Source organism: Arachis hypogaea, chromosome 11 (assembly GCF_003086295.3).
Source record: "Arachis hypogaea cultivar Tifrunner chromosome 11, arahy.Tifrunner.gnm2.J5K5, whole genome shotgun sequence".
NCBI classification, from domain to species: Eukaryota; Viridiplantae; Streptophyta; class Magnoliopsida; order Fabales; family Fabaceae; genus Arachis; species Arachis hypogaea.
In genome coordinates this window covers 136,802,127-136,827,538 of record NC_092046.1, presented here as the reverse complement: position 1 = coordinate 136,827,538, position 25,412 = coordinate 136,802,127, and the positions used below count along the sequence as shown (strand labels likewise).

The 25,412-nt window shown below is 35.9% G+C and overlaps 1 protein-coding gene across 1 annotated transcript; it reads right to left on the bottom strand.

Annotated features, from left to right (window-relative positions):
• Positions 1-14,592: 14,592 nt before the first annotated feature.
• LOC112721913 (uncharacterized) lies at positions 14,593-15,849 on the bottom strand. The gene has a single exon (XM_025772935.1). It carries the CDS (start codon positions 15,847-15,849, stop codon positions 14,593-14,595), a length of 1,257 nt encoding a protein of 418 aa, XP_025628720.1.
• Positions 15,850-25,412: the final 9,563 nt, after the last annotated feature.

Here is a 25,412-nt window from a genome sequence, read left to right as displayed (position 1 = left end):
GACGGAGAGGCGACAAGTTGGGCCGCTGGCTCGTAAACTGGGACGGAGGAAGAAGCCACAGCAGCCATCGAACTGGAGCCAGCTGCATTGGCTACATTGGCGGTATTCCGGTTCGAACCGCCTGAGCTGGATACCACATCAACCAGCTTTGCCAGCAACTCTGGTGTGCGGACCTCCGGAAACTGCCTCCGACAAAGAAACATGACTTGGAGGTCCTCATCACTACCAATCGTGAGACAATCATACTTCACCGTATCGTGCAGGATCGTGACTGGAATGCGATAGAAAAACTTCTTAATCCGCTTCGCACCTTCCAGGCCAAGTTTCATCAGCACAGCTCTAACCAGGTCATCATAGCTTGTCGTTCGATTCACCACAATATAGAGAGGATTCTTATCTGTGAACTTCACTCCGGACCGAGTTTTCCTCTTGATGGACCCTCTGTGGTGTACCAAAACAGCAAAACTCTCCTCTTCACTAGCCATCTTAAGTCCTCTAATGAGAGCAAATCACGTTTACAGCGTTTATATAGAGCTCTGACTCCTACTAATTCGAACTAACCTGGTTCGAACCATGATACATGTAATTCGAACCAGGCTGGTTCGAATTATAACAATCAGCCACTCTTTGGTTCGAACCAGGTACATGTAATTCGAACCAGCCTGGTTCGAATTACTTCAGTCGACCTCTCTTCCCATAATTCGAACCAGCCTGGTTCGATTTATTACACTTGACTAATCTCCACATAATTCGAACTCAATCGGTTCGAATTACATGCTCTCCTGGTTCGAACCTGACCGGTTCGAATTATTCACATTTTTTTAGTGGTAGTTCGAACCAATGTGGTTCGAATTACTTGCTAATAGAGTTCGAACCTTGTTGGTTCGATTTATATAAAAATGCCTCTTGGCTTATTGCTGAAACAAATTTCTGTTTGGCGTATTTTGGTTAAACTTTTCTGCATGTGGCTTAATATGGTTTTTTGCCCTAATTATAATTTGTTTATTATATCGATTATTTTATTTAATTAGGAAAAATATCAAACTACTTAAGTTAAATTCATTTGATATTAATATAATAATTTATAACATAATTTATATTATTCAATTTAGTCATTTATTTATTATCATATCTGAAATAATATTGAAAATTGAATGCTAATTAGCTAAATAAATAGTTATCAGATTTTTTTTTCATAAAATCTTGAGATATTTTAATTTTTCATCTATATAAGAATGTGTTTTATTTTACCCCAAAATCAAATTAGTGTATGAACCCTCTTATAACATTTTGATATTTTCTTTATGGCTCTCTTTAATTAATAATGGTTTAGCTTTGACTCTCTTGATCTCCTTTTTTTTTAGAAATATTTAGTAACTAAAAAATATTAGTAAAAAATAGTAAGAACTTGCCTTATTTAATATTTATTAATTATTACAACAATTAATGAATACTAAATAAAATAAGTTTTGACTGTTTTTTTTTTGTCTCCTTAATATTAGCGTTTTTTTTTTTATTTTAATGTTCCTCAACAACCATTGACATCAATGATCTGTCCATGTCACATAAGAGAACATCTAATAATGCATAATTAAAAAGTATTACAAGAAATTTGTCAGATATTGTTAGATTTATCGACGAATTTACTAAAAAAAATCGTCGGGTGGGACACTTGTAATATCCACCTCTTTTATCGTTTCTGGTTTTAAATTAGCACAACACATACACTGAACACTCATATGAAAGCACTGATTGTTTTCCAGAGTGAGAGTGGTGGAAGTTATAACAGTCCCTGAAGTAGGTACCGGATTTCTGGTACAACAGCAGTTAGACAGCTTACTTACCATCTTTTTGAAGAACGAACAACAAGTATTCATCATTGACTTCACTTTTCGGCGGCCTCCTCTTCCTGTTCTATTGATCAAAGGCATGCGGCAGCGCCGACATGGGAAAGCCATCAGAAAGATTTCGATGGTAAGGGTGGCATGATCTCAATCGAGAGTCATTTCTCTTAGTGACTGACGAATGAAATCAACCAGACCCTCACTTACGTCAATTGTTTTTTTTTTTCCTGTGCTTTCCCTCTTCTTTCTTCTCTATTGACATAAGCTAGGTTCGCACTGTTGGTGCTTTCTGCCAGATTTAGTGTCGGAATAAATTTGACAATTGGCAGATTTTTTTTCATCCGATACTAATTACTATAAAAAAAAAATTTTGCCAGTAATTTTTACCGTCAGATTTTTTTTCAGCAAACTTAAATTTTAAAGATTTTAAAAAATGTGTTTAAAAATTAAATATATAATTTTAAATATTTAAATTCAATAATTTCTAAACTAATAAGTGAAAAAATACAACACTAATTAATTCAGATAATAATAAACTTAAAAACTTAACAAAGATAAGTCAATAATTAACTCAAAAAATAAACAAGTTAATATTAACTTAGAAAATTAACAATAATTAACTAATTAACTCAGAAAATAATTAACTCAAACAACACTAAAATAGAAATCGGAACAATGTAATTAGGGATCTTATACTTGTAGATTCATTCCGAAGAGCAACACCAAGTCCTATTGCTCTTTCTATGACACCAATGTTCTTACTTGAACTGATATCAAACTACATAATTATCACAGGATTTAAAAATAGAATCATAAAAACAGAATTAAAAATCAGAATAATAAATACAAAACTTAAAACACAAAATCATCAAAACAGAATTAAAAATCAGATTTATAAACAAAATTTTAAATACAAAATCATCAAAACATAATTAAAAAAATTTAAACCATCACTAACAATTTCAAAAAAATAGCTGAAGCCATCAGTAAGGAAATAGAAGAACATTAATCAACAAAATAATCAGGAACTAACCCGACACAGAGGCCCCATTCTTGAGGACGACAGCGTGGAGGAAAGTCTTGCTGTGTGTGGAGGACGACGATGTCCGGTGTGTGTTGCTGCTGTGCGTGGAGGATAGTCAACGACGGCTACTATTGATGCGTGAAAGACGATGACAGTTGCTGCTGGTGCGTGGCGCCGTGGAGGAGGACGGAGAGAGAAGCGCTTCAAGGATAAGGGAAGGAAAGGAAAGGGTTGCTTCACCGTAGAACACGGGTCAGGGTGCTGTGGGGCAACATCGCCGACGGAGAAGAGGGAGGAATTTCGTCGCTGTGAGAGGTTGAGAGAGGGAGAGAAAATTCGGCGCTCGGGGAATGGGGGTGTTTTGACGCTCTGAAAAATGAGACCGAAGAGAGAGGAGAGGTTTAAAGAGAGAGTCTGTCTTTCAAAATGCGGAGAGATGGTGTGTTATTTCAATTTAAAATAATTTTATTGACGGATAAATCTGACAGTAATATATTGCCTGTAACCAAAACGCAATGTTCCATTAATTGAGCTTTACCGACGGATTTATCAAATAATTATTCCAACGATAACGATCGTGCTAATTTTTTTTTCTCTAAATATTATCGGTGAATTTACCGTCGAAAAATTGAATTCGACAATAATTTTTTTATCCGAAAAATTGATTGTCAAATCTGCCTATTAATCCACTGCTAATGTTCAATGGTCAATTCAATGATATTTTACGGTTTTCTTGTAGCGAAGATATTAAGAAATTTAAATTAAAGCAAATAATAAAAAAGTATAAATGTAGCACATAATTAAAATCATAGATAGTATATAACATTTGTATAGCATATGAATCTTATTTTATTATTAAAGTAATAACGTATCAAATCAACACACTCACACATGCACACAAATTCTAAAAATAAACGTAATTTAAAATAATTAATTAAGTTAACGTAAAATAAGAAAGATTATTAGCCATAATTCTAATTGATTATACTTAATAAATTAGGCTAAATAAATCAAGAAGCACTATCAAACTCAAAAGAATGTCATGTTAGTAATTATAAAATATTAATTAATTTAAGAATTCAACTATCTTATACTTTAAGAATACATATTAAAATTACTAATCGAAAAAGTTTTTATTAAAAATACAAAATATTTAATTTTTCAATACATTTATTTTATATTTATTTAAAAAATTTAAATTTTTTTACTACTACTACTAATAATAATAATTTTATTATGTATCTTTAGAATATGTGTTAACTAAATTTTTAATATAAAATAAAAATAAATAATTAGACATAAGTGTAATTAATTACATTTAGTGAATTAGCTCGCTAAATAAATAAAGAAACACTACAAAAAAATTGTCACATATGCTATTAATTAATTGATGATAATCTTATATAATATTAATTGGACTAATAACATTATTTATTTACCTACTTGTTATATGCTTTGTATTTTTTTCGATAATATTAAAAAAAATAAAAAAATCAGTTTAAATTTATCCCATTTAATATTTATTTATTATAGAATATATTAAATAAAATTAAAAATAATAAATTTTGATAACTTTTAACTACTATTTTTTTATTATAAAATATTTTTGTTTTTCGTTTGCTAGCTTTGTGGATTTTTTATTTTAATAAATAAAATAAATATAATAATTACTGAATTAAATAATTTTAAAATTTGTCACCAAAAAAAAATAATTTTAAAATTTATTATCGAAATTCGTTACTCTATCTTATTTCATTTACACTATAAACGAAATAATTTTATACGTATCTCGTTTACAATATAAACGAGATAAGACACGTGGATATCTTATCTTGTTTACAGTGTAAACGAGATAAGAGAGGACGACGGCTATATATATAACTTGTTTACAGCGTTTGACCGGGTACCAGTTTGAACTTTTTAACTACTTTCTCCTCTCTTTTACCCTTTTTTGACCATATAATCGATAAATTCGACGATGGTGTACGTAGCTGGTAACAACTGAGATATCAACAGGCTGAATGAGACTTCGCATTATGCCGGGACAGCTGACTTTGCAGTTAGTTCTGTTGTGTTGAATTTTATGCAATCCCATATAGATATATGTGTGTATGTAGCCATGGTTAGGATAGTCGTCAAGAACTAGAATATAGTTTGTATAGTTAGGAATAGGTCACTGGTAGAAATTTAAAACTCTCTTTTATTTCACTTGTGTTAGGTTGTTATTACATAATTATTAGTTTGGAACTTTATTTTATTTCTTTTAGTTTCGTCAAATTTATAATTAGTTTTTTATTTTTTTTAATTTAGTTATTATACTACTTTAATTTTATAATTAGATTTTTTTATATCAAATATATTAAAACTAACAGAATAATATTTTTCTCAAAAATATGTAGCTAAATATCTAATTATGTTCTTAATTATAAATATCTATAATTTATAAAAAAAGTATTTATTTAACTTTAATTTTTTTATACTGAAAAGATCTAATTACAAAACTTAAAACATTGTAGGAATTTAATAAAAAAATATAGAAACCTATTTAAAAATTTAGTGATATTATAAGAACCGTTAAACTTAAAAGAACCAATAAAAGTTTTAAAATTACATATTGATAATTATGAACATATATTTTTTCTACAGAGGCCTCGCCTTCTACTGTCCCAGCGAGTGAGTCATACCCTTTCTCCACCCGACACCATTGTCCCGTATTCGAGGGAGGCTGGATTCGGGGACACGGTGCCTCTCAGGGATTTCACATTCGACAATGCCCTGATTAAGGCATCCGTGAAGCGATGGCACGCAGAGACCCACGCGTTTCATCTTCCGTGGGGTGAGGTGACTATCACCCTGCAGGACGTGGAGTACCACCTAAGGCTACGCGTCCACGGGACCCTGTTGGGGGTGCTTCCGTGACTTCGGTAGGTGGTATCAGACGGAGACGTGGCAGTTGGTGGAGCAGCTACTCGGTGCCAGGCCTCTGGTGGCTCCACAGCTGGCGGCGCATGAAGCTCATATGGCTGCGGGATTGTGTCTGCCAGATACCCCTACGGACGACCCAGAGACCCTCTGACAGTATGCTAGATGCTACATCATGTTAGTGATCGGAGGATATCTGATGACGGACAAGTCGAACAACTTGGTCCATCTGCGTTGACTCCCACTTCTTGAGTTTTTTGGGAGGTGCCAGGCGTTGTCTTGGGGCTCGGCTGTGTTGGCTTAGACGTACCAGTCACTGTGCTCGGCGGCACACTGAGGCATCACGGACATTGCTGGCTGTACTCCACTGTTGATGTCCTAGATATACCAGAGATTTTTTCAGTGGTGTCCACCGGAGTGAGCGTTCTACATGTATCCTATGCCTGTGAGGTAACAACTATTTATATCTTTATTTAGTTATTAATTTGTAACTTCTTACGACCTTCTTCATAATGAACTACTTTTATTCTTTTGATTGGTGTCAGGTTGGTTGCACCAGTAGAGCATATATCAGCATGAGGCCAGGGTCTTGCGATGGAGAGTATCGATCGATAGGTTACGATTCGATGAGGTTAGTACCATGTTTGACACCACCACATTTGCATAACGAACTCACACGCTGAGTGCGCAACAGAATCAGATTCTCACACTCAAATATCACTTCATTGTCGCCATTTCTCATACGACAATTGGAATAAACACAAAAAACTATGTATACGTTATTACTGGCCATTATTGCCTTCTTTTTTTGAGAAAAACAGAACAGGAGAAGATATGAAATGAATGTAGAGAATACTAAAGATTAGACATCCTTTTATAGTTACTGAAAAATTGTCTCACTAGATCTCGTTTACATTGTAAACAAAAGATGTGTAAAATTATCTCGTTCACAGTGTAAACGAGATAAGAGAGGGTGAGAGATTTCGGTAACAAATTTTAAAATTATTTAATTCAGTAATTATTATATTTATTTTATTTATTAAAATAAAAATCTGTAGCTTTGCTGGTTGTTTTTTTTTTTTCTTTGTTTTTTAATTCTATGACTATCTCATTGTCTTATTTAACGGTGAATGACAAACCATAAAATAATATTTATTTACCTACTCACTGGGAAATTTTTTAAGAAATTCACAAAACAAAGAGAATTATTTAAAAGGAAAAATTAAAAGGATCCAGAATTGTTCTCTTAGGTAGTATTTGTTTTATAAAACTAGGACTGAGACCGAAATATTATCATTTAGTATTATATTTAATGATTAGAGATTAAAACAAAAATTTTTGAAAATACATAAAATTATAATTTTTTAAGATAGAGACTAAAATTTTAATAATATTAGTCTATGTTAAAAAATTAAATAAAATATATATAGTAATTATTATTATAAATATTTTACAAAGTTATAATTAAAATCAAACTCTCAAGATTTTTAATATTAAAAATAATTAGTATTTGTCTTAATCAATTTGAGTTTGTTGAGTGATCATCTCACTCGTCCGCTTAAACAACTATTATGAGTTAGAATCTCGCCTTGTGTGTGTAGCAATCCATTGGCTAAAGTCAGGGCAGATTTTGCTTAGGACAGGCCAGGGCATGGTCGGGTTTAGGGTGTACCCGCTTCGGATATATACATATAAACACTTTTTAGGAATTAAAATTTGCCTCACATCACAGATTCATTGATTCACAGTTTCAGTCCACACTCTATAGCCATGTAAGAGAAACCCAGTCATTCTCACCCGGAGTCTTCTTCTTCTCAACTTCTTCACAAAAAATCTCATAGCTCCCGTCATCGTTGTTGTTGAGCCCATCACCGCCTACCACTTCACAGCTCCTATCTTCCTTCACAGCTCATGTCGCCATCGCTGCTTATCCTGTTACCATCGTTATTGAGCCCATCGCCACCTTTCTCCTGCCGAGTCCCCCTCTCTCTCTCTCTCTCTCTCTCTCTCTCTCTCTCTCTCTCTCTCTCTCTCTCTCTCTCTCTCTCTCTCTATGAGTCTGTTAAGTTCTTCTCTTCTTCTTCCACAAACTCGTCACTTAGTTGTCGTCGCTATAAGCCCATGCATTATCGTTGTAGTTTCATCTGAGTCTGTCACCGAATAAAATAAAATTTTTATTCAAATTGGACCAGTTGAAAATAGGCATGCATGAGATTATTTTGCATATAATTTCTGAATTTTCTCATCCAAATTTGATCTATGTGGTTGAGTATTTTAGTATAGCAATCATCGTGGTTTCGTTGCGACATTAATGTGATAAAGTTGTGATAATTTCATAACTAATATATGAGACAGACCATATTAACAAAGTAATCGAGGAAATAACATTCAGATGTGTGCATAAAATTTATAAGATGTGATTATTTCAGGAAAATATATATGTATAGTCCAAGTTGAAGATTTTTAGAAAATTATTATTTTTTAATATATTTATGAACAATACTTATATTAATTATAATTGCAAATTAAGTAATTTTACATTAAATGACTTATATAATGGTGATCTCATTTATTGTCATAAATGTTGAATTAAATAAGTCATCATTACTTTTGATTTAGATAAATGAGATTAAAACCATAGATACTATTTTATTTGAGTTTTAGAGTTTAATGAGTATCACACTCAAATATAAATAATGACTTCAGAATTTTGGTCTCCAACACATCAAACTCGTCTCCGTAGTTCTTTTCTCACAGTGGAGTTGTGATTCAGCCCTATCAGAAATAAATAAGGTTTTGGTTGACGAAGATCAAAGAACCACAAGAGTCAAGCTCTCTGATCTCAATCATGCTCTCGAATGAAGGGACACTTTCGTGTTCTCAGTTATATTTTTTAATGATTTAACATGGATGATCTTAAGGTTGAGAAATCCTAAATTTTTTAGATAATATAGAATTTTTATTCAATCAAATGATGAGAAATAATTTTATTGAATTAAATTATATTAATATGATCATTGGATGATAAAGAATACTAGAAAAATAAATAAATAATATTTTAAAAGTATAAAAATATTAAATTATTATTTCAATTTACTTTTTTAATCAACAACAATAAATATCTTGAATTAATTAAATTTTTACAAAAAATTATATACCTAAAATAATTTTATTTTTTCAAAAATATTTTGAACATACAATGGTTCAATGAGAGGTTGACTATTGAGAATTGAATATAATATTTTTAAATTCATATTTTCAATAAAAAGATGTACTTAGTTCTATCCATCCTAAATAATTCTATATTCAGTTATTCACTATTACTTATCTATCTAAATAATTCTAACATTGATAGAATATTATTTAGATGCAAAAAATTTAAAATATATTTATTCTATTTCAAAAATCAATATTCATATTTAACTTAGAATTTCAACAAATATGGCAAAAAATATTATATTTTTTAGTTAAAAAATTAAAATATCTATAAACATATTTTTGTGCTTTAGCTTTGGATTTTTTAAAAAAATTTGGCAAGTTAATGAAATCAAATCATATTTCTATAACATATATAAAAATGTATATATATTGCACATAAAGAAAAAATGTTAGATGTAATAAGAACAAATACATAAATTAAAGTAAAATTTAGAAAAAAAAGAACCAATAAAATATTATAAAAATGTATATATATTGCACATAAAGAAAAAATGTTAGATGTAATAAGAACAAATACATAAATTAAAGTAAAATTTAGAAAAAAAAGAACCAATAAAATATTGAAGGAAAAAAATATAAATAGAAGAGAAACAAAATTATTAGACAGAAAGGAAATAATTTAATAAATTTTATGTGTATATAAAAGAGGAATAAAAAGAAGATATACCGTACCTTTTTTTAATTTAGCAAGATTTATGGAAATAAACACATATATAGAATAAGAGAATAAAAATAATAATAAGAAGAAACTAAATATTTGAATTAATATCAAAATAAAAAATAATAAAATAATGATAATCTATTATAATCTTAATCTTTTAATATAATTAATTAATAACAATATAATTAGTCTACCATAGTCTTAATCTAATCTTTTAATATAATTAATTCTAATTAAGTAATTAAATAAATTAAATATAAATATGTCTAATCTAATCGTATAAAAAAATAGTAGATTTTTTACAATTAGACAAATTATATATATATTGGGAATAAAATGTCACTTTAAAAATGAGATTATTATTATTAATAACATACAAATATTAAAATTGTATTAATGCATTAATTGAAAGACATTATTAGAATAAAAAGTAGCAAGAATTAAAATAACTGAAATTTATTAACTTTAATTAGTTAAATTAGCATAAAAAAAAAGAGATGATTAATCAGATTAAATAAATTAAAAAATATTATTGAGAAAAGAAAATATTACAGTAATTATATTACTAATTTTTAAAAAAATCAATTCAATTCGTTCAAATTTTTATTTAAAATAGACCATTAAAGATCACCAATGAATAAAAATGAATGAGATATAATAAAGAATAATTTTGGTAGTATAAATAATTAAATTAAATTATTATATACAATTTTTATTTTTTATCTTATTATGATTTAAGTTAACATTAATGGTAAAAAAAACTAATTTTAAATAGCCCCAATTTTTATTTTACAACATAATTAAAGCACAATTCATACTTTTTTATTTTGTGATTAATTAATATTTTTTAAATTTTTTAGTTAAGTCTTCTATATTTTATGATTGATAAATTTTCTCTACAAAATACAAATTTGTGATGAATTATTACTGTTCGATACGTCGGGTTACCAGACGGTTTAGATGTGAAGATGGGTCCTGCCTTGGTCTGAGTCCTGGGAACAGTTCGCGCTATCTGCTAACTTTCCGAGCTCTCGATGGGTTGAGGGGGTGCCACCTGCAATGATACTCCGACGCCCAAGTCAGTGTGGAGTGCAGGTGGAAAAAGAGGGAAGTTATGATGACGTACCTTGGGGGAGGGGTAGGACCCTCCCCTTATATACCCTGTCAGTAGGGCGGGCCCCACAAGGGGAGGCCACCTTCCAGGAAGCTTCGCTTCCCCCAGTTGTCAAGCAGCTGTCAGTCAGGACGCGTATTCGGGTCCTGGGTTCGGGCGGATTGTAAGCGCCGACCCAGCCGTATAGGCCGGTTAGTTGCGGGTCGGGCGGTAACCCTGCTCAGCTGGGCTGGGCCATAACAGTGCCCCTAACGCGCCAGATGCGGATGTAAGCGCTGTGTATGGCGCGTTCCCTTTCTCCTTTTGCCCAGTCGTCGTCTTGCCAGTCCCTCGTGATGAGGACGCGCCTCCTACGCGTGCACAGACCTGTTCGTTGTGGGGGTGCGTCCTTTGTCGCCTTGTTTACCGCGCCGAGCATTTAATGCTCTTAATGGCAGTTCAAAACTCTGTGAGAAAAGACCATTATACCCCTGCCTTTCGCGCTTCTCAGGATTGGTTTTTTTACAGTTTCCATTTGGTTTTGCCTCAGTTCCACTGCATTTTCATTGCTTTCTCCTCTCTCTTGCAAAAACCTCCATCGCAGACCCCTGCTTCATCTAGATTCTTGTCAGTTCTTCGATCCCTTTCCATTATCATCCTTATCCTGGTAAGCTTCCTGTCCTTTTTCTTAGTATTGGTGTTTATTTTTCGCTTTGCATGCGAGTTTGGTATGAACTGCTTGATGCGGATCGCGTATCCTCTTGTGTTTTAGCATTAGGTAGGAACTGTAGGGGGTTACCATTTTAGGATTTTGTTTTTTCGGCCTTCTTATTTCAAGGATTATGACTGATGGATAGGCAATCTGTAGTTTTCTGGTAGTGTCGTAGCTTTCTAGTAGTACTTCCGACCTCCCGGCCTTATAGACTGATTTTGAGTGGTGCCTCACTGTAGGTATGGATCAACGTCGTGTCGTAAGGGTCGTGAGGCCGGCTCCATTCGAACGGTACGCCTGGGTAACGTCGGACGTAAAGGAGGCCCCAAACCAGATGTCCCTGGAGGAACTTGAGGAGTTCTGACAGGCCTACTACCTTTGCGGAGGAACCGACGAGGAAGCTAATTACACAGCCTTCGTTCCTGCCGATAACGAGCGTATATATGAGTTAAATCTGCACTCTCCCCAGGTTCCCGATTGGATGTGGTTGTATAAGGCCATGTTTACTCGCCTAGGAGTTCGCCTTCCCTTCTCCCCTTTTCACTTCAGATGGCGCTACTTAATTGTTGTGACGTAGCGCCATCCCAACTGCATCCGAACAGCTGGGCCTCCATCCGCTGTTTTGAGATGGTATGCGAGTACTTGGAGCTGCCGATCTCTATTGAAGTATTTCTTTTCCTTTTCAACCTGACAAACCCCTCGAAGGAGGGGAAGCTAGAAAAGGTTATATGTCCTTTCGGGCGGCCCAAGGCCGGCGAATCTTTGGTGTGTTTGAAGATTCCTTCCATGGTTTTAAGGACAAGTACTTCAAGGTCCACCCAGCCGAAGGTCGGCACCCCTTTTGGTTGAGTCTAGAAGGGAAACATCGCATACCGATGTACTGGATTTTTGGGGCAGGGGCCACTGCTTTTACCAAGATAACATACAAAGGGTTGTCTCCCGAAAAGAAGAGGGTTGCCGACGTCTTGTTGGCTGTTTTCGGGAAAAATCTTGTCAACCCTCATCTTCTCATGGGTGACCGGGATATGGCCAGGAATTATATTCGTTAGTATTTGTCTAGCTTGTCTAGCGATTTGTTTTTCCTTGCATATTGTTTTGGTTTATCCGTTGTTTTGGTTTATCTGTCCGATTTGACGATTAGCTGTTTTCCGTGTTTCGCTGCAGTGTCGATGTCTGCCGAGGTGACCGGACTCGAGGGTTTGTACAATACCTTTTTGGCCGGTAGTGATGATGATTCCGCTACCCCTGCTCAGGAGACCGCTGCCAACGACGTCACTGAGCCGGAGGTCCAGTCCCAGTTGGGCCAGGGGGAGGGGCCCGGGGGCAACGCCTCTTCGAGTCCTCGGCTGGAGGCAGGGGATGGCTTTGGCTCACGACCTGACGGGGCTGAGAAGGAAGGTGAAAAGGAAATCTTCCGCCAGCCTCGAATTTGAAATAATTGAGGAGCCAAGGAACAAGAGACCGTCTTCCAGCCCGGAGGGGGCTCTTACTGTCATGGAGAAGATCTTTGATGCTGGGAACTTTATCGATTCCCAGCTACTTCCCGGTACAGAGGACTTCTTCTACGGTGGGGACCTTGTTTCGCAGGCGAGGTGGATGTATCGCTGCTTGCTTCGAGCTATTGCGATTGCGAGGAAGGAGGAATTTGCCTTAGCGGGGGCACGGACTCTGGAAACGAAGCTTGAGTCTTCAGTCAAGGCCAACTCCAAGTATAGGGATGAAGTGAAACTACTTCGGGAGCAATTGGCTGCTGCCAAGGAGAGGGCCAAGGCGGCCAAGGAGAAGGCTAAGGCCGCTAAGGAGGAAGTCGAGACTGCTGAGGAAAAGGTGAAGACTGCTGATGCTTCTGTGGCGCGCCTTGCCGAGCGGGAGCTTACTTTGGAAAGTCAGCTTAATGCTGCTCAGGGTCGGGTGGTCTCCTTAGAGAAGGAGCGTGATGAGGCTCTCTCTTCAGCCAAGACTGCTCAGAATGAAGCTGTTGAGTTCAAGAAGAAGTATAAGGACACCGTCAAGCAGGGAAAGAATGCTATCTTGATGACCGAGGAGGCTCTAAAGGCACAAGTAAAGCTCCTGGCCCCCGAGTTTGACACCTCCAGCGTTGGCATTTTCAAGACCATCAGGGATGGCAAAATTGTTGATATACCGAAGAAGTGATTTATGTACTTTTGTAACTCATGTACTTTTGTGACTTGTAGTCTTTCCTTACAATCTTGTCAAACTATTTGAATTTGTTCGCCGTTGGTTTGATGAAAGTGTTTATTTCCCGTCTTGTCAGCGTTTACTTTTCCTTATTTTCTTTATCGTTTGTTGGCATTAACTTATTTGTTCATGAACGTTTTGTCGTTTAGTTTGTAATTCGTGGAGCCGGGTTATGGCCTTTACCGTTTTAGCAGCCGCACCTTGTGGCGTTTGTCGCTTTTGTGGTCCCTGGGATGATCAGCCCCGAGACCGTTTATTCGTTATGGTGCCTTACTTAATAACAAGCAGTGTAAAAAAGCAAATAATAATAAAGGGGTGGAGAGTAGCAATGGTAACTGATTTGAATGTAACATGATAGCAAATACGACAAGTAAAAATTGACAAGTAATTCGTCATAAAGCATTCTTACTAAATTGGCGCGTCTATTCTATGAGTAGAATCTTCTCAAGTTACTCGCATTCCACGTTCTCGGGATTTCCTTGCCGTCTAACCGTTCTAACTTGTAGGCGCCCTTACCAATCACCTCTTTCACCCTGTAAGGGCCTTCCCAGTTAGCCGTCAGCTTGCCTTCCCCGGGTGTCGGGACCCCAACATCATTGCGCCTTAAGACCAGGTCGTCCCGCTCGAATTCTCTTTTGAGCACCTTGGCATTGTAGCGCATGGCCATTCTTTGCTTTAGCACCATTTTCTGATAGATGGGCCATCTCCCTTGCTTCATCCACCAAGTCCTTTTCCACGGCCTCTTCGACTCCCCTAAGAGTAGTCGTGGGCTCGGCTCCCCGACTTCCACAGGTATTATTGCCTCTACCCCATACGTGAGTCGGAAAGGTGTTTTCCCAGTGGCCGATTGTTGGGTTGTGCAGTAAGACCACAGGACGAGGCCAGTTCATCTGCCCACGCTCCCTTCTTCTGGTCGAGTCACCTCTTGAGGCCCTGCAGGATGATCTTGTTTGCAGCCTCCACTTGTCCATTGGTCTGGGGGTGCTCTATTGACGAAAACTTTTGCTTTATCCCCAAAACGGCAAGGAACTCTCCAAATTTTTTATCAGCAAACTGCATCTCGTTGTCCGAGATAACGGCTTTTGGGATGCCGAATCTTGCTATTATCTGTCTCCATACGAACTTTCGACAATTCGCTGAGGATATGCTGGCCAACAGCTCTGCCTCTATCCACTTTGTATAGTAGTCAATCGCCACTATCAGGTACTTGACTTGTCCTGACCCGACCGGGAAGGGTCCTAATAGGTCAATTCCCCATTGTGAGAAAGGTCGGGAAGTTGTGAGAACGCTAAGTTCGGTTGCTGGCGCTTTGTGGAAGCTGGAGTTTTCCTGGCATCTCTTGCACCTTCTCACGAACTCCTTAGAGTCCGCCATCAGAGAGCATCCTTCATGGACTTTCTGGAGGACGTACTCCGTTTGGTCGGGGTGCAGGCATTTCAGCAGTGGTTGGCTAAGTCCTTTTTTAAACAACTGGCTCTGTATGATTGCATACTTGGCCGCCTTTTGTCTTATTGTTTTGGCCGCCTGCTCGTCGCTGGGGAGCCTGGCCTTTCCCAGGAATTCGATGATCGGGTCCATCCAACAAGGTTCTAACTGGGTTAGCTGTAGCACTACTGCTAGTTCTTTCATCAATCCTTGAATGAGGGACCGGTTGCCAGTCCCTGGCTTTGTGCTTGCTAGCTTGGACAGGAGGTCTGCCCGTGTGTTCCTTTCTCTCGGAACGTGTTGGATCGTGACCTCCTCAAATTTCTTGCTCAATTCTTTGACTTTCTCCAGGTACCTCTGTAATAGTGAGTCTCTGGCTTGGTAGGTTCCATTGATCTGAGAAGTAACGACCTGCGAGTCACTACACACTTCCAGTCTTGTGGCTCCGACTTCCCTTGCTAGAGCTAGGCCGCCCAGCAGGGCCTCATATTCCGCTTGGTTGTTTGACACCAGGAAGTCTAATTTGATTGACTGCTCGTATATAACTCTAGCTGGGTTCTCCAGGATGATTTCTGCTCCTCCGAACGTTTGGTTAGATGCTCCGTCAACATGGAGCTTCCACTGTGTGCTCGGCGCCCCGTCTAGGTCCCCTGTTACTTCTACCAGGAAATCAGCCATGGCTTGAGCCTTGATCACGTGCCTGGGTTCATACTGTAAGTCATACTGGGAGATTTCGACAGCCCAAGTCATCATTCTACCTGCCAAGTCGGGTTTCTAGAGTACTTGCCGGATTGCCTGATCCGTCCTGACGATTACTTGGTGTCCTTGAAAGTACTGCCGCAGCCTGTGCGACGATGTCAGGAGCGCATATGCCACTTTCTCTAGCTTGCTATACCTTAGCTCTGCTCTTTGTAGTGCTTTACTCACAAAATATATTGGTTGTTGAGTCTTCCCCTCTTCTCGCACCAAGACCACCGCCAAGGCCTCGTCGGTTACTGCCAAGTACAAGTATAGCGTTTCTCCCTTCTTAGGTCTTGCGAGGACGGGTGGTGCCGAGACTATTTATTTGAATTGCTTGAAAGCTTCTTCACATGCCGGGATCCACTCGAACGCGATCCCCTTCTTCATCAGGTTAAAGAAGGGTAGAGCTTTGGCCGCCGACGCGCCGAGGAAACGGGATAGTGCTGTGAGTCTGCCCGCCAACCTTTGGACATCTTTCACGCTTCCCGGGCTCTTCATCTGAAGAATTGCATCGCATTTTCCGGGTTGGCCTCCACCCGTCGTTGGGTTATCATAAACCCCAAGAACTTACCGGCTTCGACGGCGAAGGCACACTTCAGCGGATTGAGCCTCATTCCGTGCTGACGAAGAGACGCGAAGACGCTTTCTAGGCCACTTAAAAGGGCCTCGGGCCTGGCGGTCTTGAACAAGATATCGTCTATGTATACCTCTACTGTCTTGCCGATGAGGTCCCTGAAGACCTTGTTCATCAGCCTTTGGTATGTGGCCCCCGCATTCTTCAGCCCGAACTGCATGACTTTGTAGCAATATATCCCTCCCGACGTTATGAATGCCATTTTCTCTTCATCTGACGGGTGCATCGGTATCTGATTATACCCAGAATAGGCATCCATGAAGCTCAGGTATCGGTAATCCGCAGCCGCGTCGACAAGAGCATCGATGTTCGGTAAGGGGAAGGAATCTTTGGGACATGCTTTGTTAAGGTCAGACTAATCCACGCACATTCTCCATTTCCCGCTAGGCTTTTTAACCAGGACCATGTTTGCAAGCCAAGTCGAGTAATTGAGTTCCTGAATGAAGCCCGCTTCTAGTAGGCTGGCCGTCTGTTTGGCCACCTCTTTCGCCCTTTCTTGGGACATTTTTCTCCTCCTTTGGGCCACTGGCTTTGCCTCCGGTCTCACAGCCAGCTGGTGTGACATGAATTAGGGGTCTATACCCGGCATGTCGGCTGGCGTCTAGGCAAACAAGTCGCCGTTGGCTTTGAACATCTCTATGAGGGGTTCTTTCACGTCATGGGGCAGATTCCTGTTTACAAAGGTAAACTTCTCATCTGAATCGCCGACCCTGAACTTTTCAAGGTCTCCCTCTAGTTCCGGCCTGGGTTTGTCATCAACCCTGGCGTCTAGGTCGGCAAGAAAGACACCAGATGCTTCTTTAGATTTCTTTCTTAAGGAGAGGTTGGCGTTATCGCATGCGACTGCCGTCTCTAGGTCTCCCCTGATGGTCCCAACTGATCCATCATCAGCAACAAACTTCATTAGCAATAGCTTGGTGGAGATCACCGCCCCAATTCATTGATGGTCTTCCTCCCCAGGATGAGGTTGTAGGTCGTCGAGTCTCTTAAGATCACGAACTCCCCCATTAGTGACCTCTTCCCCCTGCCTCCGCCTATGGAGACCGGGAAGGAAATTACGTCGTCTGCCTTGATGAAGTTATCACCTAGGCCTACCACGCCGTGCTGGTGACCTCTGAGGTCGGCGTCTCGTAGGCCCAGGGCGTCAAATACATTGCGAAACATGATATTGGAATCAGCTCCTGTGTCCACCAAGATCTACTTTACTAGGCCGGTGCCCACCCTGGCCGTGATCACCATCGGCGAACTCTTCGCAACCTCATTGAACCATTGATCATCGGGGCCGAAAGATATCGAGGGTAACCTCCGAGAGGTCGGCGCGGGGCCAGAGGACATAACTAGAACCTTGGCGTCCTTCTTACTAGCCGACTTCGACCTGGGAGGGACATCCCTTCCAATCACCACATTCACCACGGTGAGGGCACGCTCCGTGTCCTCCTCGGGTTCCCGTCTCTGCTTTACGGCGCGGCTTTTGTCCTTGGTTGATCGGTCCCTTCTCCTAGGATCCCTTATTAGGTGGGCGAACTCGGCCAGCTTTCCTTCTCAGATGGCCTGCTCCAGGGCGTCCTTCAGGTCGAAGCAGTCTTGGGTCTTGTGGCCATATCCCTTGTGATAATCACAATAGAGGTTCTTGTTTCCTCCCGTCCTATCTCTGAGTTGTCGGGGCTTCGACAAGATGCCCTTGTTGGCGATTTGCTGATAAACCTCGACGATTGGAGCCGCTAGGGGGTGTAGTTGGTGAACTTCCCAACACGGGAAAAGGGTTTGAAAGTCTTGGCCGTTCCTCCGTCTCTGGAGTGTTTCTTGGACCTCTCACCGCCACCGGATGGGTGGGCACTAGGGTATGCGGGCTTCCGTTTATTGGCTGCCACGACCTGACTTACCTCTTCATCATTAATGCATTCCCTAGCTACGTTCTGAATTTCCTGCATTGTCCAGATGGGCTTGGTGGTGAGGTGTTTTTGGAAATCCTCATTTAGCAAACCGTTGGCAAGCATAAGCTGGCCACCGAATCAGTTAAGCCGTCTATCTCAAGGCACTCATCGTTGAATCTGTCTAGGTATTTTCTGGTTGGCTCGCCGCTTCGTTGCGTCACCCCTAGCAGGTTAATCGGGTGTTTTGCTTTGGTGATGCGCGTGGTGAAATGGGCCAAGAAAGAACAACTGATGTCAGCAAACGTGGTTATGGAGCCCTGGGGGAGGGCATTAAACCAGCGAATCACTGGCCCAGCTAAGGTTACCGAGAAAGCCCGGCATCTCACTTCGTCGCCTACCCTTTCCAGGTTCATCCTGGCCTCGAAGGCCGTTAGATGTTCCTGGGGGATCTTGGGTACCGTCGTACCTCATATTTGTTGGCTTGTCAAAATGATTTGGTAGTCGTACTTCGAGGATCGAGTGGTGGAAAGGGGTTTCCCCCATGACCACCAGTTGCCTTTCGCTGCCGTGTTCTCTATTAGGCCGGCCTCTCCTCGTCCTTTCTTGGTGGTGCACTTGACGTGGTCGGCTTCTTCTTCTTCGTCCTCTGTCGCTTTCCCAGTCTTCTTCTTTGGTGTCTCTCGTTGGTGATCAGTTGTAGACCAGTGGGTCTCGCCTTCTCCTTGGCACCTCTCTGCTCTTCTGGCTTTCTGATTCTGTCCGGGGGCTCGAGGTGTGCCTGGAGCGACTCCTTCAGAGACTTCTTTCTCCCCTTTGAGTGGATCGGGAAGGCTCCTGGCTAGGAGTGGGTTGACGACTTTCACGGTTGTCTACTTCTCGCTCCAAGTTCTGCACCCTGTGGCGCAGCTCTTGTATTATCCTGGCGCTGTCGCTGCCTGTCCCTCCAAAGGGTCGTCCCTCTGTATGTCGCGGGAGAGATCTGCTACCTTCGCAGACGGGGGCTCCGGCGGCTACCCCACTGCCTATGGGATCCATCCCCTCCCCGCGGGTCCTGGCCCTACCGTCGGTCTCGCCAGAAACCAAAACAAAATCCATGTTGGGGAGATTCCCACAGACGGCGCCAATGTTCGGTACGTCGGGTTACCAGACGGTTTAGATGTGAAGATGGGTCCTGCCTTGGTCTGAGTCGTGGGAACAGTTCGTGCTATCTGCCAACTTTCTAAGCTCCCGATGGGTTGTGGGGGTGCCACCTGCAAGGATACTCCGACGCCCAAGTCAGTGTGGAGTGCAGGTGGAAAAAGAGGGAAGTTATGATGACGTACCTTGGGGGAGGGGTAGGACCCTCCCCTTATATACCCTGTCAGTAGGGCGGGCCTCACAAGGGGAGGCCACCTTCTAGGAAGCTTCGCTTCCCCCAGCTGTCGGTCAGGACGCGTATTCGGGTCCTGGGTTCGGGCGGATTGTAAGCGTCAACCCGGCCGTGTAGGCCGGTTAGTTGCAGGTCGGGCGGTAACCCTGCTCAGCTGGGCTGGGCCGTAACAATTACAATAATAATTAATTAAAAAAATAAAAAAAATTAATAAAAAAATCAAATAAAAGATAAAAATAGAGTAAAAATTTGTTTTGAAACTAAAAATTTGTCAATTGTGCTAGAAAATTCTAAAAATTTGTATCTTATTATATAATTAATTTTGTTACTCACTTCAAATTCATTATCCCTTTGTATCCAAAAAAGTATATAATGTCACATTTATTTCAAAAAAGATGAAACTCTTCAAATACACGGTATAATGTATAGTTTAAGAATAATAAGATAAAAAATATCTAGAATTTTATAATAGTATTTAAAATTTTCAATGACGATAATACAAATAGTTTAAATCTACCAAATGAATTCAATAGTTACCCTTTGCACATAAATTTTAAAATTTAATTTGTATCTTCTTTTTTTTAATATAAATTATTTTTGACAAAAAATTGAGAAAAAAATCTATTAGACAAAAAAAATTCTATCAAATAATTATTATAAGGAGATTTATAATTAGAGAAGAAAATAATAAAAGCATTAATAATAATAAAGAAAAAAATGAAGCTCATATTAAAGAATATTAGAAAAAAAATAATAAAGTTTGTATTAATAATAATAATGCTGAGGAATAATGTTGCTATTTTAGGCTTCTAACCTCTACCTTTGGCCATCGTTTTTTTCTTTCTTTGTTTTTTTTTTTATTTAAATTATCAAGTCATAAAAAAAGAACAATTCAAGAAAACAAAAACAACAAGATCAATAGTAACTATACAAATCAAAATACAAAGGAGAAAAACAAACTATTATATGATAGAATTAACATGAGTATATTTCATCATTAAATAAATAAAGTTAACGCAAAACAAAATTACACGTAAAGAAAAAAAAGAGTTAAAATATCCAAAGTGATAAAAAGATTATTTTTACAATTTTATTCTGTCATGTTTAAGACGTAATATCTTATAATAAATATTCAGATATATTAAATAATACTAATTGATCTAATTAATCCTAATTATACTCTAACATCCTTCCTCAATCTCAAGTGACAACTTGAGTTTGAAACTTATTTGAAACAACTAAATAAAAAAAATGCATAAACTGATAGAACGGGTGCAGACGAAACTGTCGGAAGGAAGCGCAGATAGAACTGCCACAAGGAAGCGCAGACAAAATTGTTACAAGAAAACGCAGACAGAACTGCCACAAGAAAACGGAGATAGAACTGCTGGAAGGAAGTGTAGACGGAACTGCCGGAAGGGAGCGCAGATGGAACTGCCACAAGGAAGCGCATATAGAATTGTCACAAAGAAACGCAGACGGAATTGTCACAAGAAAACGCAGACGGAACTGCCGGTAGAAAGTGTAGACGAAACTGTCGGAAGGGAACGCAAACAGAACTGCCAGAAGAGAACGCAGATGGAACTGCCGCAAGAGTAGCCAAAAAAGCATCAAAGCATTGACAAAAGAGAAAGAAAAAAAATGGCACTTTAAAAAAATATGGTATTTCACCAGAAGAAAATCAACTTATCTTTCTCAAGGAGAATACCAAGACTCTGATACCATATTAGAAAGGGGAGAGGGAGCAATAGAAAAATTATTTGTGAGTATTCAAGTTGTGTAGAATGATACAATATAAAAGGGTATTTATAGGTGATAAGAGAATTGAAATAATAAAGACGTAATATCCTATAATAAATATTCAGATATATTGAATAATGCTAATTGATTTAATTGATCCTAATTATACTCTAACAATTATATTCAATTAATTGATATACATAATATTAAATTGTGTGATACTTAAATATCTAATCAAATCAATTAGTTGATATAATTAAGCCATCGTAATAAATTGTATTTAATGAGTTAAAAGAAATAAATTAAAAAATATTCTCAGAAACATGCCACGTCAGCTTTATCATTAAGTGCAAAAGCTCGATTTTTATATAATATAGAATAGATAAATTTCTCCTAAAAAATATCCTCATTTAACTTTTTAAACTCTAAATCTACTCTTTAATCTCAATATTTATCTTAAATTAAACATAATACTGAGATATAATTCAATCTAATATATTTTATATTAAATATAATACAAAAATTTAATTTAATCTCTCTTTTAGTCTCCATCTCTCAATCTCAATCTTTCGATCTCCGTTTTTTTTCTAAACGCAGCTTTAGAGTTTTAAACACTCCAGAAAAAAACAAATCATATTCAATATGTATATATACTTTAGAATTGTTTCCTATAAAGCTTGAATTTTATTTTTTAATTTGTATCTACTTTTTCATATCAAAGTACCATATATATATTATTGAACCAAAAAACCTTTTTAAAAATATCAAGATATTAAAAAATCTCAAACAAAAAACACTAAAATATATATAAATGATAAAATAATAGAAACAAACAATATACAAATTTATTCAATATTCATGTACATCGTCTTTAAATTTTTCTAATATGTTAATTTTTTTTATTTGATTCTTCAATGTATTTTTTTTTATCATAGTTCAAAGTGTTAGCTTGTTATTCTAATAAACATATAAATTTATTTATTTTTTAACTAAAAATTGTTGCATCCTTTTAAATATCTTTTGTTAAAATATTCGAGTCCTACACAAAAATTAAGGTAGTATTCAACTTAAAAAAAAACTAATAAGATATTAGACTAAATAAAATAACTATCGAATAATTATATTTTCTAAAATTCTACATCACAGACTTATTCGTCCAACATAATTTACAATATTTTTCTTACTTCAAGATAAACATACAAGTATACAACTAAATTTTACTAAGATAAAATATAATGTAAGTACTATTTTACACTACTCATAAATCCTACAAAAAGACAAACAGACTAAGACTAAGAAAATGACTTACAATAGACTTCATCTATACTATTTCATGACCCAATTTTTCGAATAACAAATCTCTTCATTTCAATAATTTAAAGGTTTAATTATTCTGCTGGTCTCTATAGTTTCGCAAAATTTTTAATTAGGTCCTTATACTTTTTTTTTTTAAATTGAGTCCTTGCACCAAATTTTTTTTAATTAAGTCCCTATACTTTTTTTTCTTTTATTTAGGTTCCTGTACTAATTCTTTTTTTTTTAGTTGGGTCCCTATAAAATTAAGTCAATTACTATTAAGAGGGACTTAATTGAAAAAAAAAAATTGGTGTAGGGACTCAATTAAAAAGAAAAAAAGTATAGAGACCTAATAAAAAATTTCACGAAATTATAGGACTAACAGGTAATTAAACCTAATTTAAACTCTGTTTAACACTCAAGACTACTGCAAAAAAAAATAATAAATAAAAAAAAATAAAAATGAAATGAAATGATATATAAGACACAATATTTATAGTCATATTTTTGCCATATATAATTATGTTATCAACCATCTAATTAATACCAAATAAATTAAATTAAACAATCTTATCTTATTTATCAATTATATAAAACCAATCATTATATTAATAATAAATAAATTAAATTATAATAATGATGTGAAATTTGAATATCTAATCACTCAATTTCTCAAATAACAAATATATATATATATATTTCAATAACTTGGACTCCGTTTACCACTCAGTTTATTTGGGTGAGTTTTTACTAAAAGATATTTTTATAAATAAATTTTTTATAAATTTTTTTAAAAAATTAAAATAATTCTATATTTGAATATTTCATGTAAAAATATTTTTTTTATCTAATAATTATATTTCGACAAAACTATATAAAAATACTTTTTTATTTATTTTTTATGTTAAAAATATCCTTTTTTAAGTAAACAAAAATCTTTTAAAAAATATATAAATTATAATTTTTAACAAAATATACTCTTTATTTTTTTAGTGTTTTTACTTCAAAAATTTTGACAAATATATTAAAAAATAAAAAATTATTAAAAAGGATTTTTTTTTTACCAAAATAAACTCTTAAAGCTACTGTAAAGAAGAAAAGAAGTGAAAATGAAATGATATATAAGGCATAATACCTATAGTCATATTTTTTCCATATATATAATTATGTTATCAATCATCTAATTAATACCAAATAAATTAAATTAAACAATTTTATCTTATTTATCAATTATATAAAATTAGTCATTATATTAATAATAATAAATAAATTTAATTATAATAATTATGTAAGATTTAAATATTTAATCAAATTAATTTATTGGTATAATTATTTAGCTATAATTGATCTGATTTAATGACTTAAAATTTAAAACAAATAAATTAAAAAATATTCTTAAAAATATATCATATCAATTTTCACTATAAAAAAGAGAACTATTTTAATATGGTCTTTTTTAACAGTCATAATTAAGTGTAAAAATTAATATATATTTTTGACAAATATCACAAATGTCAAATTTTTTATGTTTTTTTGATGAATAATTTGACCGTAGAAAATTACTCCTCAATTTTGACACTCATTTATTTTCAATTTACTCCATTGTTCCTCTTCTTTTTTGGGTTCCGTCAATTTTGGCATCACACTGCTCTCAGTTTGGGATCATACTACTCATTCTTTATCTTCAAAATCTCAATTTATTCTTCGATTTCAAAATCTCATCTCATTCTTTGTTGAAAATTTTTTATGGTCAATAAGTGTCAAAATAAATAGTATTTTTAACGGTTAATAAGTATCATAGAAAATATATTCTCAAATTTTTCTAACAAATTATTTTTGACAGCTAATATTTATCAAAATAAGATTTAAACTTTTTTCACAATTACTTATATGTTAAAAATACTATTTTTGACAAAACTTTTATTAACATATTTTCATAGTTAAAATAGTGTCAAAATTTATTTTTTTGACGAATTTTAATTCTTTTTTTACACATATAACCCTAAAAAATAATCTATATTGTTGTAGTGTTTATTATTAAGTGCAAAAATTTAATTTTAATATAATATAATAGATAATAGATTACTCACTTATAGACCTATTTATATCACATTCATTGATTTTGGAAAATGTTTATATTTCTTTTTTATTTGAAATTTCTAGAACAGTTAAAAATTAATTTTCGTGAACAATTATACGTTTAAAACACATTATTATATTTATATGCGGTACCATTCTTATAATTTGTGGGAAATATTTTTTAAAAGCATAACTAAATTTATTTTGTATATTATATTCTGTTATAGATTTTTATACGAAAAAGAATAAAAAAAATTTTCGTAAAAATAAAAAGAATTAATTATACAATTTCTTACATGTGTTTGAAGTCTAAAATTATCCAAACATCTATAAAATACATTTTGAACAATATTTTATTTTTATTTGAATTTTTTAGTTATTACATATTTACATATATATTCTGAGTCATTTTTATCGTATTTGTATGTACATATTTATTTGTCTAAATGAAACATGTTTATTTGTTTATATAAATTATCTTTATTTTTTTCTAAAAAATATTAAATTTAGATATTCTATTGATAATTCTATATATTTAAGGTGAGTATCGAATCTGGGAGAGATGGTTAAGAGACACAAA